General features: G+C 52.2%; 9 protein-coding genes across 9 annotated transcripts; 6 read left to right on the top strand and 3 right to left on the bottom strand.

Annotated features, from left to right (window-relative positions):
* Positions 1-691: 691 nt before the first annotated feature.
* N7459_000394 (uncharacterized protein) lies at positions 692-3,161 on the top strand (the record flags this gene model as incomplete). The annotated part of the gene is made up of 4 exons (XM_056939579.1): positions 692-1,382; positions 1,434-1,458; positions 1,518-2,087; positions 2,141-3,161. 4 exons carry the CDS (start codon positions 692-694, stop codon positions 3,159-3,161), a joined length of 2,307 nt encoding a protein of 768 aa, XP_056803859.1.
* A 380-nt stretch (positions 3,162-3,541) lies between these two features.
* On the top strand, positions 3,542-4,268 carry N7459_000393 (flavin-linked sulfhydryl oxidase; the record flags this gene model as incomplete). Its single annotated transcript, XM_056939578.1, has 2 exons — positions 3,542-3,696; positions 3,758-4,268. The coding sequence occupies 2 exons, from the start codon at positions 3,542-3,544 to the stop codon at positions 4,266-4,268; spliced, it is 666 nt and encodes a 221-aa protein (XP_056803858.1).
* Positions 4,269-4,740: 472 nt separating this feature from the next.
* Positions 4,741-8,781, bottom strand: N7459_000392 (coatomer subunit alpha; the record flags this gene model as incomplete). Its single annotated transcript, XM_056939577.1, has 7 exons — positions 4,741-4,995; positions 5,058-6,145; positions 6,196-7,758; positions 7,814-8,149; positions 8,211-8,530; positions 8,600-8,649; positions 8,752-8,781. The coding sequence occupies 7 exons, from the start codon at positions 8,779-8,781 to the stop codon at positions 4,741-4,743; spliced, it is 3,642 nt and encodes a 1,213-aa protein (XP_056803857.1).
* Positions 8,782-9,455: 674 nt separating this feature from the next.
* On the top strand, positions 9,456-10,151 carry N7459_000391 (uncharacterized protein; the record flags this gene model as incomplete). Its single annotated transcript, XM_056939576.1, has 1 exon — positions 9,456-10,151. One exon carries the CDS (start codon positions 9,456-9,458, stop codon positions 10,149-10,151), a length of 696 nt encoding a protein of 231 aa, XP_056803856.1.
* A 241-nt stretch (positions 10,152-10,392) lies between these two features.
* Positions 10,393-11,795, top strand: N7459_000390 (uncharacterized protein; the record flags this gene model as incomplete). The annotated part of the gene is made up of 3 exons (XM_056939575.1): positions 10,393-11,381; positions 11,449-11,663; positions 11,719-11,795. The coding sequence occupies 3 exons, from the start codon at positions 10,393-10,395 to the stop codon at positions 11,793-11,795; spliced, it is 1,281 nt and encodes a 426-aa protein (XP_056803855.1).
* A 1,016-nt stretch (positions 11,796-12,811) lies between these two features.
* Positions 12,812-14,240, bottom strand: N7459_000389 (putative tubulin-specific chaperone c; the record flags this gene model as incomplete). The annotated part of the gene is made up of 4 exons (XM_056939574.1): positions 12,812-13,018; positions 13,103-13,828; positions 13,885-14,045; positions 14,123-14,240. The coding sequence occupies 4 exons, from the start codon at positions 14,238-14,240 to the stop codon at positions 12,812-12,814; spliced, it is 1,212 nt and encodes a 403-aa protein (XP_056803854.1).
* A 1,999-nt stretch (positions 14,241-16,239) lies between these two features.
* N7459_000388 (S53 family peptidase) lies at positions 16,240-18,051 on the top strand (the record flags this gene model as incomplete). Its single annotated transcript, XM_056939573.1, has 2 exons — positions 16,240-17,741; positions 17,796-18,051. 2 exons carry the CDS (start codon positions 16,240-16,242, stop codon positions 18,049-18,051), a joined length of 1,758 nt encoding a protein of 585 aa, XP_056803853.1.
* Positions 18,052-18,375: 324 nt separating this feature from the next.
* Positions 18,376-19,295, top strand: rpnL (proteasome regulatory particle lid subunit rpnL; the record flags this gene model as incomplete). Its single annotated transcript, XM_056939572.1, has 2 exons — positions 18,376-18,942; positions 19,017-19,295. 2 exons carry the CDS (start codon positions 18,376-18,378, stop codon positions 19,293-19,295), a joined length of 846 nt encoding a protein of 281 aa, XP_056803852.1.
* A 257-nt stretch (positions 19,296-19,552) lies between these two features.
* Positions 19,553-20,881, bottom strand: N7459_000386 (uncharacterized protein; the record flags this gene model as incomplete). The annotated part of the gene is made up of 2 exons (XM_056939571.1): positions 19,553-20,606; positions 20,673-20,881. 2 exons carry the CDS (start codon positions 20,879-20,881, stop codon positions 19,553-19,555), a joined length of 1,263 nt encoding a protein of 420 aa, XP_056803851.1.
* Between the last annotated feature and the right edge of the window lie 390 nt (positions 20,882-21,271).

Here is a 21,271-nt window from a genome sequence, read left to right as displayed (position 1 = left end):
TGGTTGTCGCGGACGGAGGTCGGTCACCAGGAGTGCAAGGTACACCGTCTTCAGAGAGAGACCGGATGCCACAGCAGTCAGAGTGTTGTTACAGCAAGAAAAAGACCAAATTCAGGGGTTGTCAATGGCAGATTGCAGCGTTGGACACGTCCAATCGCGTCATGCTGGAAGGATGTTGAGGTCGCGACCTGCAGGCGGAGCTGACAAAGCGCGTCCACTGCAGACTCCAACATGTCGGTATATTTCCAAGGTTCCACTGCAGACGACCGAACTATATGAATGAAGAATAATAGGAAGGCCAGTTTTCTCACACATGTTGAATTCAATTCACGTAGCTTGTCTTCTCGAGGCTCTCTCCGAATTAGCATTGACCTAGCATGCGATGCAACTATATAGGTGGGTGGTAACCACTGTGTTTTCTTTTCACATATTACATTCAGTTTGACAGTACAGAATGAGTGAAATTTCTGCGCCTCGAGATCCATGTCGATATTATCAGAGCAATTAGCTGTCGGTTCGAGAATTCTCCATCTTCCAAGTCGAATACGAGCCGCCCACTACCCCGCCGGATCGCCTTCAGCCCACTTCAGCCCGGCAACAATCGTTGGAGTCGACACAATCCCAGTGCCCTTGGACTGCATTCGATCTGATCATTGTGCTGTGGCAACACAGATGATGATATACTGCCAACATGGACCCAATTTCAATCACGGGCCTGATCATCGATGTCAGCCATATCCTGTCCAGCCTGATCAGCTATGCCAAAGCCGTTCAGGGCGCAAAATCCGAAATGCGGAAAATGAGTGAAGAGCTATTTGCGCTCAAGGGGATTCTGGAGCATCTTTCTACCACGCAGACACTCCCAGATAGCCCTAAATCAGAGCTAGACCTTGACTCACCCAGCCCATTTGATCGCGACGTGATGGCCAGGATCCTGCACACGACAAACGAGTTTCTGCAGAGTCTCCTGTCTGACTTGGAGATACCCGCTAATAAATTCAAGCGCCTCAAGCAGAAACTGCAATGGCCCTTCACACAGGAACAGGTCAACGAGCACCTTGATCGCCTGGAAAGGGTGAAGTCGTGGCTGATCTTGGTGCTCACCGCAGACCATGTCGCCGCAGACCGGGATTTGCAGAGGGAAATGAGTGGTCTTGCAAGCTCCTTGAGGGATGACCTGCAAATGAGACAGGAGGAGCGTAACCAAGTGGCGAACAAAGAACTGTTTGAATGGATGGCTCCTGTGAGCCCAGCAAGTTTGCATCTGCAGGCTTCCAAAGTGCACAGAATCGGAACGGGTCGATGGCTGATGGATGGCCATCTCAAGAAGTGGCTTCAGGATCAAGATGAACAGAGAAGGATGCTGGTGCTTGTGGGGAAATGTAAGTGGGAATGATGATTTTGGAGGATCAGTGCTGATAGTAGATATTCAGCGGGAACTGGGAAGACCACACTGTTGTAGGTTGACAGATTCCGCGCGACCTGATATTTTGTGATCTTTTATCTGATCTTCTTAGTGCTCAAATGGTGGATGAACTCACCTCAATGGCCTCACACGACCCATCTTTATGTGTGGCTTATTTTTATTGTTCCATTGGCAGCACTGCTTCGCAAGTCTCAGCCAATGTGCTAGGCTCGCTGGTAGCACAGCTATCCGGTGCTAATCCATCAATACTGAAGCCGATCTGGTCTATATACAATCAGATCCCCAAGAGCCAGGCGCATAGATTTCCAATCGAAATTGCTGCTCTCGAAGACATCATCATTGAATGTGCTTCGGGTATGAGACAGCTTGTCATCCTGGTAGATGCTGTTAACGAAAGTCATGATTCGGAGCGCATCCAACAGTCTCTTCTGCGACTTGCAAATATATCCACGAACATCCGTGTAGTCCTGACAACAACAGCTACTATGTTTCCCCCCAAACATGCCAATGCGTTGGAATTGAGAATCAATGCTGAGATGATGCGGGGCGACATTGATGCCTTTATCGATTATCAACTCGAACATAGCGACACCCTGAGGAACTTGCCGTCCAAATTCAAGGCCGAGATTGATACAACTCTGCTTCGCAATGCTGATGGATCGTGGGTATTTGAACCCCCCCGGCAATCTCTGCTTCCTACTCACCCTGCTCCAGATTCCGATGGGTACAGCTTTCACTAGACAATCTGTGTGCACAGCGAACCGCAAGATCAATGCGAGAGGCTTTGCGAACCCTCCCAGGCACCCTACGGGAGACATATGCAAATACTTTGGAACGAATTGCCCCGGAAGACAGGAGCCTTGCCCGTGAGACCCTCTTTTGGCTCAGCTTTGTGCAGTCACCTCTCACGTTGCGAAGCCTCAATGAGATTGTGGTTCTAGACGAGACAAGCACCAGTCTTGACGAGGATATGATGCTGGTTCCTCCGAACATCCTCCTTCATATCTGTCAAGGACTCATCAACCAGGATCATTTGGGCTATGTCAACTTAGCTCATTCATCTGTCAAGGAGTTTCTCACATCTGACTGGATTCGCTCCTCTCGGGTACAATACTTTAGTCTGGACCCAGCAACTGCGGACATGACCATCATGCGCAGGTGTCTTTCTTACCTCTGTCTCGACAATTTCGTGAATGGATACATTCCATTTCTCAAAAACCCATGGGACCTGATGAAAACTAAGCCGTTCATGGCCTATGCGGCTCACTTCTGGCCCATCCACGGGTCTTCTTGCGATTTCACCGGGCCCGAGCGAGATCTGGTCAATCGATTCTTTGCTACAAGACATCTCCCAGGCCGAGGGAATTATGGAGCATGGATACAGGCTTTGGTTCGAAGCATGGATGCGTCAGTCATCGAGATGACACAGCCTCTGTATTACGCTGCTTCCTTTGGGATGATTCCTGTCGTCAAAGCCATTCTTGCATCTGACCCGGAGGTTGATATCAATGCCCCGGGAGGTCGCACCGGGGCTACGCCTGTGTTTATCGCGGCCTGGCGCCATAATAACGACATGGTGGAAATCCTATTACGGGCTGGGGCCGATCCTACAATTCGAGATCCAGACACTGGTTTTTCTGTGATTCACCTAGCCCGAGACTTGGCATTCCCTGGTCTTGGAGATGTTCTGGCGCGATGGAAAGCAGAGAAGAAGGATCAATTTGGATCGCGTTAGTGTCATTGTTGCATTTCACTAAAGACTTGATACCTTGGTCGATTATAAAGTATATTGTGAAGACTATTGGATCTCTCGGACATATTGACCTATCACGTTGGAGGCAACTATCTTGTATGAAGGTCGGCAAATTTCCGATAGTTCTTGGACAATCAAACGATATGAATCTTCAAATCACTTTCATCGCCATGAAAATCAAATAATACACCTTTGCGTCGATACACATCGGGGTGGATGCAGGGACGACAAGCGCGCCAAACTTATTTGCCGCCGCCGCCGCCCGCATTAGAAATCAACTACAAGATCCGAGAGGTCTCCAGTCGTCACTCGTGACAACATCTCACTACAAGACTACTGAATCCCCCCATTCCACACAAAAAATGGCAGAGGTACCGCCGGAGCAGCTCGACGGCCAATTCTCAGGGCAATCGCACGTCTTCAACCAACAGCCACCCCAGGCACCGAAAGGCGCCGCAGACAGCGACTCCAAGGCCGCACTGCCCAAGGGCGTGGTGCTTGGGAAAGACGGCAAGCCGTGAGTCCTCAATGCCAGACCGCGTGGCTGGTCGTGCACAGCGCTAACATCTACATTCCAGCTGCCGCACCTGCACCGACATCGCCTCATGGCGCGCCCTGACTCGACAAGCCAAACCGGAAGCCAACGCATCTTCGCCCTCGCCCGCGACGAGCTCGATGACAACGTCCACCGTCCCCCTCGCCGCTCCTGCGTCTTCCTCCGCAAGCGTGACTCCGGCAGACTGTCCGCCGGACGTCGAGGCGCTCGGCCGCTCCACATGGACCCTGCTGCACTCGATGGCGGCGACGTACCCGGAGACGGCGACGACGCAACAACAGAAAGATATGGGCGGGTTTCTGAAGCTCTTCTCGAAGTTGTACCCGTGCTGGGTGTGCGCGGACGATTTCCGGGCGTGGATGGCGCATCCGAGTGGGCGCAACGAACCCAAGCTCGGCGGGCGGGCGGAGTTTGGGTGGTGGATGTGTGAGGCGCATAATGAGGTGAACCGCAAGCTGGGAAAGAAGGAGTTCGACTGTCGGTTCTGGGAGGAGCGGTGGCGGACGGGGTGGAAGGATGGCCGGTGCAATTGAGTGCCATGGTGCGGATCGTCTGGGGATTCGGTTCTCGCCCTCTCAGACTGTATGCTTTGATGTGGAGTTCGGTTGTGTTGCTTACTCTCTGCTCCTTTGGCGTTTTCAAGACATCATCTCCACCCTTTGTACAATATGCATCTATTTGGTGGATTGCTAGAAACTGTACTATAACGTTGTTGTATACTATGCTAGGCACCAGCGCACTTATGACAAGAGGAGCCGATGCTTTCTTCTACTTTGATCCAGCCCAGCAATCGAAAAGAGAACCAATTCGCATAAAACCGCTAAACAATTATAATCTCGGGTACAAAGACATCTAGACAGGGTGGAAGAGCGGGAGTTTTGTCTCCCATAAAAGCGCCGCCAAACACACAACTTCTCGTCCAGGAAGATGGGAAACCCCATTTGAGAACTTCATGTCAAGAAGAAGAGAAAAGGGGGAAAACCGTCAGACTTCGTCACGCTGTAGTTAGAATTGACCGGGAACAAAAAGACGCAGGCCGCTGGCCGGTGCGCCAATTTCGGTGACCTCGGATATCCGGCAAACACTGCCCTTGTACTGCTCATGGTACTTGGCGCCGGTGAAGGGGTCGGTCACGCAAGGAGAGCCGCTGAAGATCGGAGTGTAAGAGGCAGCACAGATATCAAACTCGGCAAATTGGTCAAACTCAATATCGATGGCATCCGACGGGTTGCGCTCGCACTGAGCCTTGATCTTGCGGGCCTGTTGAAAAATGGTCAGTTTCAACGAATCTTCCCAGGCTTAGCTGAAATAGAAAATCTTACCTGATCCAAAAGCTTGGCTGAGCCACCGTTGGCCAGCATCCGGTTGGCGAAGCCCAAGGCGGAATTGTAGTTCTTGTTGGCGAAGGCGAACTTCATGGCAGCCATCAGAGCCAATTGGCGGTGGGCCACCTCTAGCTTAGGGATTGTGAAGTAGGCCGACAACTCCAGGCTTCGCTTGAGGTTCTCGGGTGAGTCAGTGGAGAGAGCGCGGCGCTCAAGCTCCATCGACATGGCAAGGATGTATTCCCGGGCGGTGGCGATGATCTTCTTTGCCTGCTCCACCTCGGCCTCGGACGAGGCCGTGTTCACAAGGACAGTGTGCAGCACGCCCTTGAAGATCTTTACACCGTCCTCCAGCTTGTTGGCGCGCATGGCCGCATAACCTTCTTGCAGGTCTGCGTTCGCGACAGTTTCCAGATCCCGCGGGATAATGGGAAGAACCTTGCGGCTATCTGTCTCCTCGGTGGTTCTCCGAACATAGTTTACCAAAGGTGGCAAACCAGTAGTGGCAGGAAGGTAGGTCTTCGAGGCCTTGAAGACCTCAAGGAAACGGCTCTTCAGAGGTGCGAATTGCACAGCACCCACCTGGCGGTTGAGAAGCTGCATGGCAGTATCGAAAGACCCCGCAGCAACGTGATCAGCCGCCAACGGAGAGTTACGAGCCCAGATATCCGCTTCAGAACTTCCTGCACCAGCCTCGGCGCTTTCGACGTTGACAAACTCAACATCCTCTTCCACATTAACGTCATCACCCATGTCCCATCCAGAAGCATCCTCCTCCTCGTCTTCCAGGGTATCCTTGACCACACCAGGCTCTTGCTCAGCATCCTCGAACTCGAAGGCATCAGCGCCAGCCTCCTCATCCACAGCACCGACCTCTCCAAGCAAGGCCTTCTCAAACGAAGAGTGACCAGCAGCCTTGACAGGCCAGTTGGACTTGAAGGTCGGCACAATCGGGTGAGCAACGCGCAAGGGATCTTCGAGGGAGGGCAGAGAAATCTGGTCTTCTGTAAGGCCGCATGCCTCAAGGATGGACTCAGCCTCCTCAGTCAATCCGTGCGACTTGGCGGTGAGATAAGCCAGGGGATCTGTGTCATATTAGCATAGAACCAGAAATAAAAGCTCGATGAGCACGTACACAAGTCAACTTCCTTGAACATCTGGATCCGGTCCTCGACATCTCCGCGGTAGATGGCATTCTGGAAACGAGAAGTGAAGTCTCCCCGGTGCTCAGCAATCTTCGCCATGCGAGAGAGCTTCTCCTGGTCACCGGTGGACAGGTACAAGAAGGACAGCTTATCGAAGTTACGCTGTTTTTGGTACGTCATCTCGACAGTCTGGTGGTTGCCATGTGCCAAGGCTTCAGTACCAAGTCTGCTCCAGAAGTTCGGACGGTCCAACTCGCGAGCCATCTCGATAGCAACTTCCAGGTTGCCGCATTCAAGAGCGAGATCAAAGCGGGTCTGTGGGTCCTGAACAAATTGCAGAGCAATTTCAGGATAACCCTTCTTCTGCAGGTACGAGATAATGCTCTGGCCAACCAAGCTAGAGGTCTTGATGATCTGAAGCATCTCATCGTAGTTCCGCTTTACCAGGGCAAGCTTGAATCGGTACTCAGTCGGGTCAATTTCAAGGATCCGGGGCTGAGCATTGCGGTCCAGACAGTACACGTTGCGTCCCTTAACGCGGACGAGGTACACGGTCTGGTCGAGGGTACGAATGATACCATTATCACCGTTGAGCAGCGAATACTTGACGTGGTTCAGAGTCGAGTAGATCAGAACACCGGCATCATCCCAGGTCGCGCTCTTGATGCGGATAGTCTCGTGCAAGGTGCTGACTTGCTCCAGAGTCTTGGTGACAATCGTGACATTGTGCTTGCTGAGCAGGGCGCAGTACAGACCGTCATTAGACCAAACCACATACTTCACACCACTGACAGTCACCTCGGCGAGTTGTTTCTTTTGCTGGATATCAAAGAGAACAACGGTGGTAGGGGTGATGAACAGGAGGCACCCAGTGCCGCCAAAGTAGATATCTGTCGTACCAGCCGGGGCCTTAATAGTCTTGGTCGTAGAGTTGCTCAGATCCTTAATGTCAACTTGCTGATTGGAGGGGTTGAAGACGGCGAAACGGTTACGGGCAACGAAGACCGCCGAGGTGGCCTGGCCACGCTTGACGTCGGTGGGCTCAACCGCGCCAGTAGCGTCTCTGGGCAGATGAATCAATTCGTAGGTTCCACTATCAGCAGGCGAAGTGACTAGAATCGCACGCTCGGCCGGGTTGTAGGAAACAGTTCGTGGGGGAACCCAGGGGGAGCCCAGCTTGCGCAGCGAAAGCATCGGAGGGGACTCGACGTTCTTGGCGAAGTCATAATACTTGACGTGCTTCTCCTTGGTGATATAGAAGAGCTGGTTCTGGTAGATAGCCGACGCCGGACGCTCGCGCTCCAACTTGAAGACCATCACACCGGTATCGTGGCCCGCGGCGAACAGGTTGATCTTGGGGTGTGCAGCAATCACCCAGAATCGGTCAAGGTCACGCTTGAAGGACTGCACTGAAGTCCGCTTGTTAAGATCCCACACCCGAATGGTCTTGTCTTCGCCGACGGAAAGGATCAGGTCCTGATGAGGGTGGAACAAGGCGGCCGAGGCGTTCTGGAAGTGGCCCCGGCAAGTGTCGACCTCCCAGGCTTTGGTGTCTGCAAGTAATCAGCCAAACGTCAATAGCACAACCATGCAATCTCTGGAACCTACCACTCATGCGCCAGAGCTTGATCAGACGGTCGTCGCCCGCCGACACAATCAGCGGCAGCGTGGGGTGGAACGACACCCAGTTGACACCACGGTCATGGCCCTCTAGCACAAACTTTACAATGGCATCGGTGTTGCCGAACATATCAGCCTGGTTGGGGTTGGCTCGAGCCATTTGGTCTTCGAAGGAGATCGAGGTTGGGGCGGAGTGCTTCTTCCGCAAGCCGGTGATATCCCAGATGCGGACGGACTGGTCCAGAGAGGCGGAGGCGATGAGGTCCTCGGTAGGATGGAACTGGGCGCACATAACATAGTGATTGTGACCGGTCATCGTACAGACTAAAAAGCGATTCCATTGTCAGCGGCTGCGGAGACGTGAGAGAGCTACAGGAGCACCCACTCAACGATCGGTTCTGCCAGTTCCAGATTCGAATGGTCTGGTCGTCGGAGGCAGACAGGATCCAGGGGAGCTCCGGATGGAAGAACACCGTGCGCACATAATCCAAATGACCGTTCAATGTGAACAGACACCTCCGAGTCTGGTAGTTCCACACCTTGATCTTGTAGTCATCACCACCGGACACAAACAGGGGCTGTGTTGGATGGAAATCAATGCCTCGCACCGGGCCATCGTGTTCTTCGAAGCGGTCAATCAGGGTTCCCATACGGTAGTCCCATAGCTGGATCGTGGAGGAGTGAAGCGAGACGAGAATCCATGGCCTGGAGTGAGAGTTGAGGTCAGTGTCGATGCTTCAACAAGTGTTAGGTGTCCCCGCGGGACCGACTGACCGTGTCGGGTGGAATGCGATTCCCTTGGCTCTGGAGGATTTTGACTCAAACTGCGCGATGAGGGATGATTAGCAACCACAATTGAGCCCAATCCAGGCGATGTGACCCAGAGGTGACGCAGTAGAGGGTGCCGAGACGATCGAGGGGCGTACCTTGGTGAGCATGTTTGGAGAGGACTGCATCTTGGAGAGTTGGCCGGAGCCGCACCGTACAGTAGCAAGCTCCGCACACGAAAGACAAGGAGGTCACAAAGTCAACCACTGCATCCACTGCCTCAGAGGAAACAAGCAGAGGGCAAGGCGCGCAACAGTGGTGGATGCCGTGGATGGAGAGTAGCAAGGTAAACTAAACGTGGACTCTATTGTGCAAGCGAACGCCGGCAGCCAATCATGCCGCTGGGCGGTGAGCCCTCAGGGGAGGCGTCCAGGGTCCATGCTTGCAACTTGTCTTCGCATTGTTTTTATGTTTTTTGATCTAGAGTAGCTCCTGAACATGCAGGTCCCATCTCGCACTGATCTTAGGCGAGAGCTATAGGTGGTGGAGATCTTGGACGTGGTGCTGCGCGCGCCTTCATTATTGGCGATCTCCCCGCTGCTGGAAGCATCTGGAATTCGATGATGTGATGATCAAATCGCAATATCGATTTCGTTTTGGACCGGACATCTTTCTTGCTCACATTGTCTCGCCATTCCCACGAATGTTGTTGTACTGGCTATATACACCATATCCCTCTAATGGCCACTTTGGAATCGTTGTCCGAAACTGGTGACGTGATACTCCTCGACTTGCTCAGGATATAGAAGCACTGGAGTACATATACGTGTTCCGTTGTCATCACCATCGGCTGGGCTTCATTATGGCCAGGGATGTTCCAATGGCAGAACCAGATAACTTGGACGCTTCCTCTATCACTGTGCGGCCGTCAGAGTCTCCGACATGGATTGATGATGCAGGATACACCTCGACAGATCCCAGCGAGCATAGCGTGAATGATTCGGGACCTCCCACCCCAACCCACAGGGATGCTTCATGCCAGTTCCCCAAAACTGCAGCAGCCGAGGTGTTCTATCCATATGCCGTGGAGGAGCCCGACGATGAGCCGGACTCCAGCATTCGCAGACTCGATCTCCTATCGCTTCCGGATTCCCTCGAGCGATGGCAGCGCGACCTCGTGGACCGTATGGATGAGCTGGGATGCAATTCCGATGCGAGCACCGGGGCGAGGCCCTCCACGAGCGAATCGAGAGGGCGAAAACGCAAGTCCGCCAACGCGGCTGGTGGCGTGCCTCGTCATGCTTCGCCCCGTCACCAATCCAAGTCGAAGACTCGGCAAAGCGAGCCCCCTTCGTCAGCACCGGGCCTTGGTCCGAAAAGAAGACGCCGGCGTGTGAGGCAGCCAGGCGACTCTGCAAAGACTGGCCCGCCATTTTCCTTGCATGATTTCCGCGAAGTCCAAACGAACGAGAGCTCGGGTTCGGATCGGCAATCAACCGATTCGAGCGGCGCCGACACGGGGAACGAACCCATGGCCGACAGCATGGACCTTGACTAAACGTTTATGGCAGCCATGACCATATTCCCTTCATTCTCCATCGTGTCTGCCCTCAATCGCGACACGTGATGCATATAGCATGACGTCATCCATATCTCATGAAGCTTGAACAACCATTTTTTGCTCCGGCTTCCAGCGTTCTTCAATGGCTTTTGTTCTAGCCATCGGAGGTCCTGTTATATCCCCGCGCCAATAAATACTCAGAAATTCTCCAACTCTGCCCTGGAAATTGACCATCGCCATGGTGACTCGGACATCCCGCCGCCAGGCTGCACAGAAAGCAAAGGAAGCCATATCAACTTCGACTGAGGCGAGTGGCAGAGCACCAGCAGCTGAAAAACGCAAGGCTGCTACTGAAAAGGCTCCGAAGCCCAAGAGAGAGAAGAAAGATGAGGCGAAGCAGGAGGAGAAGGCTCCAAGCACGGGAGCGGATGGAGTTTCCAAACCCAAACCCGAGGAGGAGGCAGGTCCAGGTGAGAAAGCGGAAGCATTTCCAGAGGCGAAGCCGATAGAGTCGACTCAACGTCTCAAAGGAAAGAAATCTCCTGTTATGAAGCCCAAGGAAGAACCCATTCCAACGCCTCAACCGCCAGAAGCTCCTGCCCCGACCGAGCAGCCCTCAGCTCCCGCGCAGGACGTCGAGCTTGGGGTTCGAAAATCCGAGGAGAGAGAAAACGTGGTCTCCTCCAACATCCTCGAAAAGGGCATCATCTATTTCTTCTACAGACCTCGTGTCAGTTTACCAGATCCACAAAGCATGGATGATATCTCTCGGAGTTTTATGGTACTCCGTCCTACCCCACTGGGAGCAGAGCTCGACGAGAGTCAGGGCTCGATCGACAAAGACGCCCGATGCCGTCTTTTGATACTGCCTAAGAAAAAATTTCCCACCTCGCCCAAGGAACGAGACATGGGATTCGTTGAGAAGGCCGGGCAAACAATGAAAGATCTGCAGGAGAAATTCATTGCGAGCAGCACATACCACACCTCCACTCGCGGCGAGCGAACCGTCGAAGAGGCCAAACCATACGCGGAGGGTGTTTATGCCCTCACTTCGACGTATCGGGCGTCTCACCTCGCCTACGTGCTGACCATTCCTGCTCACATAGGCGAAATCCAAGAGAACTTTGGACTGCATGAGCGTGGCAGCTGGATCGTCCAGTCAAAGAACCCCAAGTTTCCTGGACCGCCAATTGGGCGACTACCAAAAGAGCCCGAGTATCCCGAATCGTAAGTTGCCGACGTCCCAGTCTGATCCCGGAAGGGCCCTCCAACCTCTTATTCTAACAATACCCAGAGTGCGTGCCAAGTTTGGAGACCTCCGATGGGTGCCCATGCAGCCGGAATTTATCGAGTACCCCAATTCGCAGTTCCTCATGATCGGCGAGGCGCAGGATAAACTAGGTAAAGCTGCGACAGCCGAAGGGCGTAAGCAGGAGCACGAGGAGGAACCGGGCCAGGAAATCGAGAAACTCGAGCAAGAGAACGAGCACCGAATCGGGGCCCTCCAAGGTAAGATTCTGCATTCCTGACATCTGATGATCCATCTCACTGACACGCGACACAGGCGATCAGACCATCTTCGAAGACCTCGGGATGCATGCGAAGCAGTATCCGGCGCTCCCAACCACTTGGAACACCTAATTACAGTCGCTTGTTTATTTCTCTTGTCGCAAAGGCCAAGGGCAGCCAAAAAAGCAGGTGGTAGAGTAACCCATCTAATTTGCAATTTCAAAGAGACTCTTGTACCAACAAAGCGAATCATGCAAGCCTATACTGGCCTGGGCGCCGCTGCAGATGCTATAGATACCCGGACGGCAAGGATTGGCGCGTCTCCCCTGCATCCACCACCTTTCACTTTAGGACAGTAAGCATAGATTGATAAAGACGACCTTGAGCGATCAGAGCGAGCGTCGATCGGCGAATGATGATCGTCATCCCTTGCCCTTTCAAAACCATCGATCGAGATCGTGACACCATGGGGGCATTGGCAACTCACTTACCGTTAATATATCGTCCTGGCGTTAAAAAATCCAGAATGTCTACGAAGGCACGATCGATGGCCTTCTGAATTGGGGTTGATGGGACTCTTTTGCTGAGTTTGAGGCATGCTGGAATTTTCTGTTACCCTCTGGGAGTACTGCTTGTTCCTGGACTACATTGTTACCCGGAGCTAGATAGCCTTAGGCTGCACAAAGGTGGTGACCAGGGAAAAGGACTTTTAAATGAGAAATGGGAGTCTGGCTCCTGTGTCCGTGAAGCCAAATGAATATGGCTGAGGGGAAGAAACGGAGTATTTTTTGACCAGCTTCAATGACAATTACGCGCTTATCACCCAGGATGATTAGTCGATTATTCGATGAGTATTGGTACTGGTGCATAAGCGTACTGCATACTGCATCATTCGAAGCATTCGACATTGGCAGGAATCGTTGCCAACAACAGACTTGATTTCAAAGCAGGAGCTAGACTCATTTCGACATATTAAGATTCCGAGAACCATTAAAATGAAGTAAAGGTGTAATTCCATTTTAGAAATATTAAAGACAATAATTGAACAAGGAAGATCATGAATGGTCATCAACCATAACGATCGCTATTTTGACACCAGGTCATAGAATTGGCGGCTGAGCTGGTTTAGACGCACTGTGGAAAATGACTTATCCCTTGACAAGCTTGGTTGCATGCAGGATATCCTCGAGCGACCAACCCGGCCCGCCGGGCACGATCTCCGCCCAGACTTCTTCAGGGACGGCGTCGTTCGCATCCAACAGGCTCCAGTTCGGACTAGGCTCGGGCTTAATCCATTTAAAGTCCTCGACTTGGCTCCAACGGTCTTCGTGATCGGGACGGTCGTGATCAAGAGCCTAACAGGAATGTCTAGTTAGCCGGATTCCCCGAAAAGAGACAGTGAGTGTAAAACTTGGACTGTTTCATCAGCCAAAACATACATAAGCTTTCGGTATCCGACCGAAACGGACATTCGAACAATCTTCAATGATGGGGTTACTCGAGCAGCTGAGATAGACGTCGACGTCCTTGCAATTGTGCATGCGGAACTGGCGGGATGAAACCACCATGACACTGTGCTCAACCCCGGTTATGTGTGCTGGGCCATTGACCTGGCCGCAGATCAACAGACTTTCCTTGATTCCTTTCACAGTCAAACTAGCATAAGGCTTTCCATTGGCAGTGGGGATTGACATGTCCACAACGCAGTGCCGAAGAGAAGTGATCGACGCCGGGACCGTGGACGTCGAGCCCGAAGCTGGGAGCATGATGTGCAGACCATAGTGGTTGTCCACGGATACGGAGGAGACCCCGCTGGCAGCGAATGAGGGACTGGGATTTGACTCCGGTTGACTTTTGATCCCAACATCTTCGAGCGAGATAGCTGGGAATGACGTTGGTGTAATCTCCGGTTTCTCCTGAAGCTGCTTGTCCGGCTCGTTCAAGGGGGTAGAAGGATAGTTGGGAGTCTGGTTGGCAGAAGAGCCCATCGACGACGCTCCTGGTGAGCGATAGCCGGGAATACTACGGCGACCCTCAGCAGCTAAATTAGCCGCGTCAGTTAGGGATATTGCCGACGCATTCTTCTTCGTTTTGAAACTAAATTTGGAGCGAGGTTCGAAGGCGGTTCGGATCTCGTTCAACCTGTCCTGCAGGGCTTTAATGGCCTGGCGAGTAATTAGCGTCAGTCTCTCGAGATAGATTTCCTGAGGAACTTGCGTACATCCGCGTAGACTCTCTGATCATATGTGGGGATATAGCTCGCTGCATCTTTGACTTCGTTGGATAGCCGTACGATTCCGGCTAGACAGTGGTCAGTTGCATCGGCGCGCTCACCACCGACGAGAGAGGTATCCGCAAGGCGATCCATCTGTTGCTGCAGAGCTGTAGCCAGGCCGTAAGCAATTGTCCTACTATCCTCTTTAAGACGGATAATTGTAAGAGCTCATGTGGAGACATACCAGTGATTTCATGCTGGAAATAGCGGAAGAACCGCTCCTTCAAGGGAATCTCGGCTTTGGAGATGGTTTGATTGTCTGCCGACAATCGGCGAACTTGCTGCAGCTCCGGCTCCGCCATGGTCAATCAGGATGAAATCTGTTGCGATCGATGAAGATGTTGGTTCTGGGGTGCTTGGGCACTGGCAATCTATCACGCGGGAGCTGGAATGTAGGAATGACGTCGATTCGATCTCAGGCGGAATCATGCCACCCCGCAGTCCAATGAGGTCGTGAGAGCAATCCAGACCCAGAATTTGTTGCGTGATGTGAAGGAAGCGATTGAACAAGCTCAAGAGAAGACGTCGACGATGAAGGGAAATGTGTCCAACCAAAAGCCGTCAAATAATCCCCACGCACTCCGTGGGCTTTGCAAAGTCCCGAACGCCGTAGCTTCCACGCTTACAATATTCCGTTGATGACCACAAGCCTCCTAAACCAGGCCTGCTGCAGCTACACCAGATAATGGCAAGGATCCTCGAGGGTGGAGAACAAGACGCTGCACTGACTTGACATTGCACACTGCATCTGCGGTGACGTCGATCATCCCGCATCTCGGGTCGGAGCTTGGGATGATCCGCCTCTGTCAGGCAACAAGGCAGCATTCGTTCAGCATCTCTAGAAATAACCATTGCATTTGGGTGATTGGTCTGTAAAAAGAATCGATATGACTACGGTTGATAATAGGCTTCAATTTATCTGAACCCCGAGGGAGATCCTGAACAACGAGCTATATAATAGCAAACAGTCATGTACTACGCTGGAATGGGAAGGTGGAAGGAGTAAGGTGTATCCTTTTACATTAAAAAGTGACTATATGCAAATAGGTCTTATACCAGGGCATATGTGTACATGGCCAGATGGTGGTCAGTAATTTCTCCGGCATCCGCATCACTCATACATATAGACCTTGACCACCCTCATGCTCATCGTCCCTTGCACGCTCGTTCGTGTTGAGTACTAAATCTTGTAATTACGGTGTCATAATTACTTGTGCAGTGCTGTCAGATTCCAAAGAGACTGGGAAATATGTAGAAATCGGCTCCGCCTTGTGGGCTTCTCTTTCTCTTCGTCGTTGTTTTGGTTTATTTAATCCTTCGAGATCGTCTCAATATCACCAATAACGAACCTAAACTTTGTGGCAAGCCGTTCACGAAATTCCAGCATCAATACTCGTGAGAAAAGAGGGATCTATGACTGCTGTACAGCTCGGAACGTCCATGGATATCCCATTCAATGCGGAATCCAATGTTATGGTTTTCTCGCTCAGAGTGTCTCTGCAGCCAACAACGATAACAAGTCGGTGGCACAAGTACCACAGTCGGGTCACCGGCAGGGATACTTTGGAATACTACAGGGATCAAGGCCCCCTGCTGATATTGAGCGCGGATGTGATTTGTGGCTGAGAAACCTCGAGCCCGAACAAAGAAAGATGAGACCATATGTCTCCGGGACCACGAAATGAACATCGACGGTACTTTCGGCAGCCTTTCGCTGCATGGGGGTGTTCAAAGGTACGCATAGACTGCAAAGTACTCGCCTATTCATATCATCTTCGATCTCTGATGGAAATCATGGTAACTCGAGCTTGTCCTATCGAGCGGTGGTACACATGTTGGTGCCTCACGAACGGTAGCTGAACGCCCGACGTCCTATTGAGGCCCTGATTGAGTAACTATGGACCTCCAGTGAACGTGCGTTGCTCGATGGACTCTGATTTGGCTTTCTATATCTCCAATCACACAGAATCCTGGCGACGATCATTCCCACCAAAAGCAAAAGCATTCACCAAGCTTGTCTTGGCCGACATAGGTGGAGGACCCCTTCAGATCGCATTTATCTGGAGAATTGGTCGTTCCATAGTTCTCACACACCCAGAATGCCGAAGAGCCCGGGAAATAAACGCTGGGATATCCAGCAATTTGTCTCCTGTAGCCCTGACACAAGAACGGTCCTTTTACCTCGTGTGACCTACCGATGGTCCAAGTTCTCAAACAACACGAGTACTAAGCTTGTCTATGTTCATGAGTGCATTTTGAACAGACCTGCTTCTGTTTTTTTGATGGTCGATCGTCACAGACATGATGAGAGGCATATTTTCAATCGTTGGAGGTGTGATATTCACAGTATGCCTCGCCCAGCTGGTATTGGCTCTTCAAACAAGCTACCAGCTTGTAGAGGAGCTGAAGGATGTGCCACCTGGATGGTCAAAAGAAGGAAAGCCGTCACCCTCGACATTGATGACTTTCCAGCTTGCGGTGGCCCAGCCTACCATAATGGCTTTTGAACAAACTGTCATCGACCTCTCAACGCCAGACCATCCGAGCTATGGTCAGCACATGAAGCGTGAACAGGTGGACGCATTCTTGCGTCCTCAAGCTGCCATCTCAAACCAAATCATGTTCTGGCTGAAGGCAGAAAACGTCTCCCCCGCCTCTATTAGTGTCGACGGCAACTGGATCACGTTCAAAGTTGCCGTATCTCAAGCAGAACGCATGCTGAAGACGCAATTCTTTTACTTTCATAACCATGACAGAAATGCCACGGCCATTCGAACACTGAAATACTCTGTGCCCCGAGGAATCTACCCTCACGTTCAGTTGATCCAACCAACGACGCGGTTCGGGCATTTCAGTTCGCAACGCAGCCTACCTCTTGAAGAACCGATTGTCGCCACATTGGAAGACTTGGCTGCGGACTGCGGTGCCGTGGTCAGGCCTGAATGTCTGCGAGACATGTATGGTCTGGGCAATGCGCTAGCCAGACCCGATCCACGGAATAGGCTGGGTATCTCGGGTTTCTTGGACCAATATGCCCGGCATCATGACTTCCAAGACTTCTTGATCCAATTCGCGCCGAACGAGACCGACGCTAATTTCACGGTGGTCGCCATAAACGGTGGCCTGAACGACCAGAACTCGGCAAAATCCAGTGCTGAAGCAAGCCTGGATATCCAGTACTCCATATCTTTGGCATATAATCCGTTGGCAACGTACTATACCACCGGCGGCCGAGGTCCTCTTGTGCCAGATGGAGACCAGCCAAATCCAAATATCTCCACCAACGAGCCTTACCTTGAACAACTTCGATATCTGATTGAGCTTCCTGATGAGGATCTACCGGCAGTTCTCACAACATCCTACGGCGAATCAGAGCAGAGTGTCCCGACATCTTACGCAACTGCAGTCTGCAGTCTTTTCGCGCAGCTTGGTGCTCGGGGGGTGTCAGTCATTTTCAGTAGCGGCGATTCCGGACCCGGAGGCTCATGCCAGAAGAACGATGGAACCAATCAGACCGCATTCCTCCCAGGATTCCCTGCTTCATGTCCATTTGTCACCTCGGTTGGCGGGACTTATAGGAGCAACCCAGAGAGGGCAATTAATTTCTCCGGAGGTGGATTTTCTGAAGTGTTCCCACGCCCGGCATATCAAGATCAGGCAGTTCAGGGCTACTTTCAGCGATTGGGTAGTCAGTGGAAGGGGCTGTACAATGCACAGGGCAGAGGCATCCCGGACGTGGCGGCACAGTCCAGCAGCTTTGTCATTCGAGACCATGGAGTGTTCTTGAAGATTGGTGGTACAAGGTATGTTCCTGTCAGAGCTTGATGGAAAGTTCGTTGCATTAAACCTTTCGATAGTGCTTCAGCGCCTGTATTTGCCGGCATAGTTTCCCAGCTGAATGCCGTGCGCCTTGCACAAGGCAAGCCTCGCATGGGATTTCTTAACCCATGGTTATATGCTGTTGGGTGGTCTGGTTTCACTGATATCGTGAATGGGAGCTCGCAGGGCTGCTATAGATCGCGTATCCCAAATGCGGGTTGGAATGCCACAGAAGGCTGGGATCCGGCCACAGGCCTGGGCACACCGTTTTTCCCTAAATTGGCAAGCTTGTGAGATCTGCTGGCATTGAATAGTTGAAATAGTATATCACAGGTGTTGAAAGAAAATCTGATTCCAAGAGTAATTGTTTCTGATGAGAAATAAAGTGAAAGATAAACGGCACCTGGGCAGCCTATTCCTTAGTAACCACCGTGGTCACGTGTGTCGTGCCGTGCTGACCGCCCACGGCAGCTCCGTCATGCTCCTTCGCTAACTCACATCGGACCAGCTCTCCCAGCACCATCTCCCTCACTATTGAAGCCAGGCGGTCTCACCAGATTACCTGGATCTGTCTCCCTCCTCATACCTCTTGTTCTCTCCCACCCAAGGCTGCACACCATGTCGGACCTCAAGTCCATTGTCCCAGAGCTCGAAAGCGCTCTGGAGCGCAAACAGCTCGATGCTGCCAACGACCTCCTCAGCCATGCCAAGCGCGCCCTTCTGTTGCAGAATGCCTTGATCCCAACCCCCTCCACACCTCCTCAGCTTATCGCTCTTGCCCGGCACGTGCTTGAGCTGGGTGCCCTCGCTTCTATCCGCCAAACCGACGCCCAGACCTTCACAAGATATTACCAACAACTACAGCCCTTCTATGATCTGGAAAGACATGCCGGTTTACCGGAACAGAGCTCGTCTGATGTGGATTTCAGCACGAGCCAGCGCAGCAAGATCACAGGGCTGTACCTGCTGCTTCTGTTGAGCATGGGCGACAGTGCAAACTTCCACACCGTGCTGGAGGGATTGGTGGAAGAGGCCAGCTTGAAAGGTGGCCGCATTGAGGATGATTCATACATCAAGTACCCCGTTGAACTGGAGCGAAATTTGATGGAGGGCAGCTATGATAAGGTGTGGCGAGAGACAAAGTCAGAGCGTGTGCCGTCGGAAGACTTTGGGTTGTTCTCGAACGTAAGTGATGCAAAATATCTGTTTGACGTGCATGTTGCCCTCTTTACTCAGGGACTAACATATATGTCTATTAGGTTCTTATTGGCACCATCCGCAGTGAGATCGCAGACTGCTCTGAGAAGGCGTACCCCTCGCTCCCCATCTCCAATGCCAAGAATCTCCTCTTCCTCGAATCCGAGGGTGCCGTGATCGAATTCGCTCAGCAGCGTGGCTGGATTCTCCGCGATGGCCGGATACACTTCCCTGTCGAGCCCGAGGCGGCCACCAGGTCCGAGAAGGACATCTTGGTGGCTAGTGGCACAGTTATCGAAAACACACTAGGCTATGCCCGCGAGCTGGAGACGATTGTTTAATTTGATGCGCTAGATGGACGGCATTTGACGAATGATTACCTTCATTTACACTGAATTCTGGTCTCGGGCGCGGATGTACTTGTATACCTCTCGCTTATGCATTTCGTTTAATCTAGCGTGCTTATGACAACAATCATGCCTAGTACCTGGCTCTGGATCCTAAGTCTTGAGATTTGTCAATCAGCGGAGACACTTTGCCGTTCTCATCGACACTTCTATAGTTGCGAGGCGGCGATGCTGAGATGACAGATAGTTTCCTAGGCCGTTACCCTCCATACACAGACACGGCGATCGTAGAAACTGCTTGAGACGCAGAGCAGCTCAGATGCCGATTGGATCGCAGATTGATTTGTAGCATATGAGCCCTTCCACACATCGCTGGCATAATTCATGCTCTCGTGCTCCGTAAACTCTGCCAGTACTTCGATCTCCCATGCCGAAGCTCCACCCTGTTGTTTTTGGATCAGGCGAACTACTCTCGTTCCAGCGTGCATACAGCTCGCCAGAACCAAGAAGCGCCGCTCTGCAGTTTGCTCTGGGTTCTCGATGTTGACTGCCTCTGCATCGAGCAACTGGAGCCGCCAGACACCGCCACCTAGACCCTGCTCTGCGAGAACTTCGCCTCGTCGCGTGGCATGATACACACGCAGCCCTTCGTCATAGCTCCCCGTTAAGACGATAGGAGCATCGTCTAGCATTGGCACAGGAAGCGGCAGTATAGAAGTCACGCCTGCGGTATGATGGCGGGCCCGATCATCATGGTCCAACAGCATTGGCGCAAGCGGTTCGTCGTCGTCGCGCCGTGCCTGGCTATGTGACTCGAAGCGCCGTGTATGTAATGAGCCGAAGTCGTTGCCTGTGAACATGAAGGGAATCGTTTCCTGCTTCGGTTCGGTGGATGATTCCATGGCTGCCATTGCAACGAACCAGACCTCGATCATCTGCTTGGCTTCAAAGGAGCCCCACTCGGTGACTGCATTCTCTTGGATGAGATTGCTTTCCGTCCCGAAGACAGTTGTTCGGCTGTCTGAGAAGGTCACTGCAAATCCATCCGCTTGTGGCTGGGGAAACCAATTCTTCGGAGCCCAAGCGAGAAAGAGCGCGGGGATGGAGGCATCTTCATGGACCTGTTTTGTCCATATATGGCTGAGGCTTGGCTGCGAGGGAATAGTGCCGCTTTTCGACTTGTCCGAGGCTTCAAATAGAGCCACCGCTCCGGTGCTGCTTGCAATGGCAAACTTGCTTCGATCTGACGGGTGGAAATGAAGATCGAAGACGGCGTATGGAAGTGCCAACTTTTGGACAAGAGATCTTCAATTCTGTCAGTACAGGAAGTCACAGGGTGATTCTAACTGACTGTGCTAGATTGTCACTTACAACTGGTCTGTGTCAGGATCTAGCTTCCAGAGTTGCAGGCTCCCTGTTTTCGATTGTTGGATGTCTCCGTTTTCATTCTTGGTTTCCGATAGTAAGTAAGTTCCCACCACGAAGTGATCTGGGATCTCCGGGCAAAATTCAAGACAGCTCGGTGGTTGGTCTAAGAATATAGTAGTGGCGGATTTCGGATGTTGTATGCTGTCTGCCATCGTGGCTGTCGTGCAACCGCTGCGGGTCAATTCTATCTTGACTTTTAGACAGGGAAGTCTTGGACCCGGTCAGATATCACCCGGTGATACTGGGAACCCACGGCCCTAGTAGGAGATCGTGACCAAGAGCACAGAAGCCAGTAGAAGCAACAATGTCAGTGTTGTCTAGTCTCTGCGGTATCGCAGAAAAATCATATAATTGCGGCGGGGCGGTGAGAATCCACCAAGTACAATGAAGCCATCGATTCGCAACGAGTGATCCGATGGAACGAGGCGCCTTTTCACTTTGGGCTTGTACAAGGGTGACTGATATGTGTCTAGCGTCGGACTGAGCTCCAGGCAGCATGGCCTGCTAGAGCCCAATCGGTGTTTCACCCACCCCACTCTACA

Source organism: Penicillium hispanicum (genome assembly GCF_028827665.1).
Source record: "Penicillium hispanicum strain IBT 35686 chromosome Unknown utg000001l_segment0_segment0, whole genome shotgun sequence".
Lineage (NCBI taxonomy): Eukaryota > Fungi > Ascomycota > Eurotiomycetes > Eurotiales > Aspergillaceae > Penicillium > Penicillium hispanicum.
Note: the sequence above shows the minus strand (reverse complement) of the source record. Positions and strands in the feature narration are given on the sequence as shown.